The sequence below is a fragment of the Penaeus monodon genome, chromosome 1, assembly GCF_015228065.2.
Source record: "Penaeus monodon isolate SGIC_2016 chromosome 1, NSTDA_Pmon_1, whole genome shotgun sequence".
Classification (NCBI taxonomy): domain Eukaryota; kingdom Metazoa; phylum Arthropoda; class Malacostraca; order Decapoda; family Penaeidae; genus Penaeus; species Penaeus monodon.
Genome location: NC_051386.1, coordinates 15,737,359 through 15,744,858, shown reverse-complemented (window position 1 = coordinate 15,744,858; position 7,500 = coordinate 15,737,359). Strand labels below are relative to the sequence as shown.

At 39.1% G+C, this 7,500-nt stretch overlaps 1 protein-coding gene across 1 annotated transcript in view; it reads left to right on the top strand.

Annotated features, from left to right (window-relative positions):
- The window catches only part of LOC119594638 (trypsin-1-like), an 8,213-nt gene extending 1,293 nt beyond the window's left edge, over nucleotides 1-6,920 (top strand). Inside the window, exons 2-4 of the mRNA XM_037943726.1 lie at nucleotides 941-1,136; nucleotides 2,680-2,974; nucleotides 6,379-6,920. Coding sequence (XP_037799654.1) covers nucleotides 941-1,136; nucleotides 2,680-2,974; nucleotides 6,379-6,636 — 749 coding nt within the window. The 3' untranslated portion in view covers nucleotides 6,637-6,920. The remainder of the gene's footprint in view (nucleotides 1-940; nucleotides 1,137-2,679; nucleotides 2,975-6,378) is intronic.
- Nucleotides 6,921-7,500: the final 580 nt, after the last annotated feature.

Genomic DNA, 7,500 nt, shown 5'->3' with positions numbered 1-7,500 from the left:
AATTTTCAGTGATGGTGAAGACAGAGGCAAAGAAGGAATGTTTCCTTGAGATATTATTTTAATTTACGGATCATTTTCAATTTTGTGAGTGTTGACATTGAAAAAAATAATGTATAGGTTTCTAAGAGTGTTCTATATTGCCAGGATGCGTAACGATAAGATATTCTAAAAGCGTTTTTAAATATAGAAATGCAAACTCCTGTAGCAAGCAACCCTATAGTTAGCTTGGCACTATTTCTTGCTTAGTAACATAAGCCCCTCATTTAGTTCAGTATTTATATCGTTTACTAGAATTTTGGCGAGGTCTAGTTAAAGATTGCATCTCTGATATTCGCAAGATACTTCCATACCAATATGCAATCACAAATACACATTAGTTAATGTATCTAAATTTCTCACTTATATGATTTCCTTTCATAAATTACCTATCTATTAGATTAAATACTCGATAATTGGGACATCTTTATTACCCAACTATAATTTTACTATATATATAATATGAATATATAGATAGGATTATATACATAACTGTCTAGATTGACAGACAGATAGATAAATACAGATAGGTGGGTAGATATGCACACATGCACACGCGCATGCACACACACCCATACACACTCACACATACACACACACACACACACACACACACACACACACACACACATATGTATACGTACATACATACATACATATATATATATATATATATATATATATATATATATATATATGTATATAAGCATGTATATACATATATGTGTTTGCATATAGCCCATATAACCCCACAGAATTGCACCCATTACCCGTTACTACCAATCCGCACTCATACATAAATACTCCCACAATCAAAAACTTTATGCCAACTTGGGTCCAACCCTGACCTCGACCGATTCGCAGCAGCGCCTACATGAGAACCCCATTCTTCAAACACCCACAGGAGTGCCCCACGTGCCCCGTCTCGATGGAGCCCTCCCCCGCCTGCCCAAGATCGTAGGGGGAGTAGAGGCGTCCCCTGGCGAATTCCCCCACCAGATCTCCATGCAAAGGAACAGCATCTTCGGGAGGTCTCACTCCTGTGGCGGGTCGATCTTCAATGAGAATTACATCGTCACGGCTGGTCACTGCGTCCATGGGTAAGGTTGTTGGGTTGGGAAGGAAGGGGAGAGATAGGGAGGGGGAGATAAAGAATGGGGAATAAGGGAAGGGGGTGGAGAGTGGGGAATAAGGGGAAGGGGAGAGATAGATAGGGGGAGATAAGGGGAGATAGGGGTAAGGGGGATAGAGAGAGAGAGAGAGAGAGAGAGGGGAAGATAAAAGGAGATAGAGGAGAAAGGGGATAGTGGAGAGTGGGGAATCAGGGGAAAGGGGGGGGGAGATGGAGCAAGGGGGTGGAGAATTGCGGATAAGGGGATAAGGAGATGGGAGATTCGAATGAGTTGGGGGAAGATGGTGGGGTTGACGTAAGGGGTTGGGGATAAGGGAGGAGGGGAAGGGCGATGGGGTAGAAGAAATCGGAAGATTAGGGAATAAAGGGCAGAAAAGAGAGAGAGGGGAGAGAGAAGAGAGAGAAGTTAGCGTCTTAGAGGAATCCGGGGCGGAATAGTAAAGTGAAAGGTGGGGAGGGGTGGTTATGGGGTTAGTGCTTAAGGAGGATATTAGGGATTTAGAAATAAAGATAATGGCGGGTAAGGAAAGTGATTGGGCAGCGCAAATAGCTTGTAGTTTTTGCTTTGATGGGTGATTAGAATGGCGTGAATTATAACAGTGTGGCTGGTGGTCCGTGTAATAGGTTCTTATGGCGATATTGCGTGTATGAGTATAAGGAACTGTGGAACTACAGACAGAATGCTAATAACGGGGACTGATTTTGCTGGTGTAGATCGGTCCGATATAGAATAGTGAAAAAGGCAGCTTATCTGTAACATAATATAAGTATATCATAAAAAACAAACACATATTAGTGCAAACACTAAATAAAAGAAGCTAATATATTATTATGTACAACGTCGTTCAAAATACTATGCCATGGCAAATGCCCAATGCCTTTCGCTAACACGTTACGAACCTGGCATAACAAAAACTACGTTGTTATAAGCGTTCGTCCTCATAGCATAACACAAGCCCCCAGCATTATTGATATCTAATACTTCAACATAATCAAAGCTGTCGTAAGTGCTTGTCTTTACAGTATAATACAGTCCCCAGCATTTTAGATATCTAATATAACAACATAACTGGTCGTCCTCACAACATAACTCTGTAACTCCAACAATACAGTTATCTAGTATAGCAACATAGCATTATAGAATCTAACATAACCACACATACATTCGCCCTCATAACATAAGACATTCCTTAGTATTATAAACATCTAAAATACCTACATAAACATTCGTCCTCACAACATAATAACACAGTGCTCAGCATTATAAACATCTAACTCACCTGCATAAATATTCGTCCTTATAACACAACACAGTCCCCAGCATTATAAACATCTACAATACCTACATAAATATTCGTCCATGCAGTATATAAAGATATCCCCAGCATTAAGGATATCTAAAATAAACATTCGTCCTCACAGCATAACACAGTCCGCACCATTATATAAACATCATAACACAGCAAAATAATTTGTCATCCGACCTCCCGCTCCCCCCCACTCTCCCCCAGCCAGAGCGCCTCCAAGATCTTCATCGTGGCTGGAGAATACGACCTCTCGACAGCTTCAGGAGACGAGCAGGAGAGCGCCGCCGATGCCCTTATCGAACACGAGCACTACGACGGCAACACCATCACCAACGACATCGCCCTCATCAGGCTCGCCACGCCCTTCGTCATGAACAGCTTGGTGCAGCCCATCGAGCTCCCGGCGCAGGGCGAATATGCAGCGGCTGGGGAGTCGTGCACCACCACGGGCTGGGGAACGACGGTCGAGGGAGGGTTCATTCCCGATATTCTGAGGAAGGTGAGTGCGGGCAGGTGGCTCTCTCTCTCTCTCTCTCTCTCTCTCTCTCTCTCTCTCTCTCTCTCTCTCTCTCTCTCTCTCTCTTCTCTCTCTCTCTCTCTCTCTGTCTTTCTCTCTATCTATGTATCTCTATCTCTCTATATCTATCTATCTTTCTATCTGTTATGTATACATATGTATACATGAATATATATACATATATTTGTATATATGTATATATACACAGGCAAATATATATGCACACACACATCCACACCCACACCCACACCCACACCCACACCCACACCCACACCCACACACACACACACACACACACTCATGTGTGAGTATATGGTCTTCTTTCCATAGTCATTCTGTGCTCCTCTGTAGTCTCAGCTAGAAACAAAATGGAAAATCAATTCCACATTTTCTAGGTACACCGAAAAAAAAGAACAACAATACGAGAAAAGCTCTCTGCAAAGAAGATAAATTATCACATAGCGTTGAATAGTATATTACACAATTACAAGGTTCCTTGTGTAAGACTGCAAGACGGTGCGATTCATCTTTCAAGTCTCATACAAGTTTTCTTTACGTCACTAATCATCTTTTTTTTCTTTTTCTTACATCCAGATTTCGTGCAGATGTAGTTTAGTTTCGTATAAATCATGCGTAGGTAGAATAAAGGTTGATATAATTTTGTGAAGATTTAATACATAGTTGCGATAGAGATACTGAAAAAAAATATTTATTTTCACTTGTCATATTTTGAAACACTATCCGTGTTCGTTTGTCGTTTGGAAAAAAAATAATTTATTTTCTTTCTCTTTTGTGTTACACTATCTGTCCCCTTTTCTACGTCTGTGTGAATGTATTTATTTAAATGTGATTGCGTTTTGAGAAGCATGCTCATATCTTTACCTTCTAACCAACTAATATGCTAGTTCTATTAATTTTAACAACCTATTGAATTAATAACGATTCCACATTCGAATATAACAAGCAATTCGGACATCTAACTACCAAGCAAACTACCTCATCTTTAACGATTTGCAACAAAATAAGAAAGGTAATCAAACGCTAGTGTCTTACACCTTCTAATCACACAGGAAAGAAATAGACTGATGATTTTTATTACACCGATATATCTCATAATAAAGGCGATATTAAATCAGCTCTCTCTCTCTCTCATTGAGAGAGAGAGAGAGAGAGAGAGAGAGAGAGAGAGAGAGGAGAGAGAGAGAGAGAGAGAGAGAGAGAGAGGAGAGAGAGAGAGAGAGAGAGAGAGAGAGAGAGAGAGAGAGAGAGAGAGAGAGAGAGAGCGAGAAAGAGAGAGAGAGAAAGAGAAAAAGAGAAAGTGAGGGCGAGAGAGAGAGGAGAGAGAGAGAGAGAGAGAGAGAGGGAAGCGAGAGAAGGCGAGAGAAAGAGAGAGAGGGAGAGAGAGAGAGACAGACAGACAGAGAGAGAGAGGAGACAGAGAGAGAGAGATTACGATACACTGATAGATAGGTAGACAGACAGATATATAAACATAATTTGATCGAAAGTGAGACACATTGAGAAGAGACTAAGAAACAGGCTGACTCATATATAATAAAATAATAAAAATGCCAGACAAATAAAGTGACTAAATGAGAGGGAGGAAGCAACACTTTTAATAGATAGATCGATAGATAGTGAGAACCCAGACAGTCATTCAACGTTTTAGATTTTATACTGAACAATTTTTAGTCGACTCCAAAATCTGAACATACCTCTCTTACGTAATTCTCTTATCTTGCTCATAACACACAGTATACAGCATAAATATAACACATGGAAATGTTACATACCTATGTAAAGAAACAAAAAACATAAATAATATATTTCCGATAACTGGGCAATATAACTAATCAGATATAAAATTTATGTCGTATTCAGTTTGCAGTTCTCAATATAATGCTCTTAAATATACCTTGAAGTATACTGGCCAAGATGGTAATCAGTTTCATTATATATGTAATATTACATATATATATATATATATATATATATATATATATATATATATATATATATATATATATATATATATGTGTGTGTGTGTGTGTGTGTGTGTGTGTGTGTGTGTGTGTGTGTGTGTGTGTGTGTGTGTGTGTGTGTGTGTGTGTGTGTGTGTTTTACATGAAGTATGGGACATAATAACCATGATAAAGCAAAAGTATGTTATAGTTATAATAAGAATGATAATAACAATGGCAATAATGATGATGATGATGATTATGATAACACCAATACCAATACTAAGAACCATAATAATCCTAAACGATAATAATGATAACCAAAAACAACAACTATAACAACAATAATAATCGAACAATAATAAAACAGAGGAGTGATTGTGAGCAGCGAATCCTTCCACTAAAATTCATTTCACGGAAATTATCTAATAACCTTCAATAACTGTCTAATAACTGCCAAATACCTATCGTGCTCGTCTCCATTATATTGTCATTTCCGCGAATCTGTCGTAGCAAAAAAGGACCAGTCGATATCAACAATAGTACTTGTGGGAGTAAGCTGTATACAATGTCGCGGTGTGTGTTGTGCCTTTGGGTCGGCTGTTTTGTGTGGTGTAAACAGATCAATGTTATTTTTAGTTGATATTCTAAGATTCTTGTTCATTCATTTTTGTTTCGTCATTGCAGTTATATATATATATATATATATATATATATATATATATATATATATATATATATATATATATATCTCTCTCTCTCTCTCTCTCTCTCTCTCTTTCTTTTTTTTCTTTTAATGAAGGGAAAAGGAAAGGAATGTGTTGGGAAATGGCTCAGGTAACCGATGCCCTCCTAGAAAAATCTGCGTAAGGATGTACAAGTTTTAAAAATATATTTTGATTTTCGGTATATGCCTTAACAGTACGGAGAGATTCATTTGGTTAATTTATCAAATATGAAAATTTTATCAGGGCTGAGGGATAAAACTAAATAGATAAGCAGAAAGAACATCATCAGTTAAGAATTTTTCCCCCGCAACAAGTCCCTACTCATGTACGAAACTCCACTAAAATCCATTTTCCATATAACTGCGCCATGGCAAAGGGTACACCATTCCATAATATATCAAGGTTATTTTTTATTCTTTCCGACCTTTTTTACGATTCTTCTTGAGCTTGTGTAAAGTTGTCCTGGTTCTTGATTTTTTTTCCAAACGTCTCCTCATGGGATGCTTGGTTAGCTTGCAAAAAGAAGACGTACATCTACGTTTTGGGAGTAACTGAATCAAACTTATCTCGCTCTACATTTTAGGCTTGTTTCTATAATGATAACGTGTGACGTTATTATCGACCAGACCTATTTATCAATCTATTCACACAAGCAAGAACAACAAACGCCTCTTGACTCCGAACCTCCATTCCGTAGGTGGACGTCCCCATCGTAGACGACGACACCTGCAGGCAGTCCTATGGTGTCACGGAGATCGCCGACTCCATGCTGTGCGCAGGACTCCCAGAAGGAGGCAAGGACGCCTGTCAGGGTGACTCAGGAGGACCTTTCGTGTGCGGCGGGAAGCTCCACGGAATCACGTCTTGGGGATATGGCTGTGCTCGCCCTAACTACCCCGGAGTATACACCGAAGTGGCGTACTACAGGGACTGGGTTGATGCCCACGCTGTTTAAGGCGTGAGAGAAGATCGCGCATAGAACTTCTAGGGAAGTTCGCTGGCCTTTTAGAAGGAAACTCTGAGGAAAGAAGTTCGGGTGAGGTTGTCTGTTCAGAGGAAAGTTCAGAAGTAAACTTTTTTCTGGTAAAATTATCGTTTTAAAAAAGAATTTACCGAGAGAAATTCAACTAAAACAAATTTAATCATGTTATTGATTTTTATTCATGTAGCAGATTTTGTAATATAATTTGTATTTTTTTTTTCTCCAAGTTGTTAAAGCAATAAAATCTGTTGACTATTTTCTGTTATTTTCATGGTGCCCCCTATAAAATAATTAAATCAGAATATTAACGCGTTTAACATCACTAATAAACAAGGTAGCATAATATATCAATAAAATGCTCTATTCTACTACATCTGGTTCTCAACGTCATTGGTCTGTGATGCCATCATTATCACCTTTATCATCATTATTGATATCAGCTATCAACCACTGCGTTCCCAGAATTCTAATGAAAGAATGACACTTCAAAGTTGAGCCTAAGACATAGGTCCAAGAGAAAATATACTTTTATTCATATTTGCAATTCCTTAATTTGCTAAGAGGAGCCAATCGTGCTTCGCCGACACTAAAACACTTAAAAGGCTATTTTGCCACAGGGCAGTTCAGTAAAAAGATTAGGGGAGGGGGAGTGGGAATATAAAGATGGACGTAAGGGAGGAGGAGGGAAATGGGAGGATAAAGGTGGAGGAAAAGGAGGGTAGAGGTGGTGGAAGGGGCTGAGGAAGTCAGAGGTGGAGAAATAGGAGGAGGGAAAGAGAGGCCGAGGAATGGGATGCGGAGGACAGAGGAGGGGGAGGTTAAAGAAGGAGAAGGAGG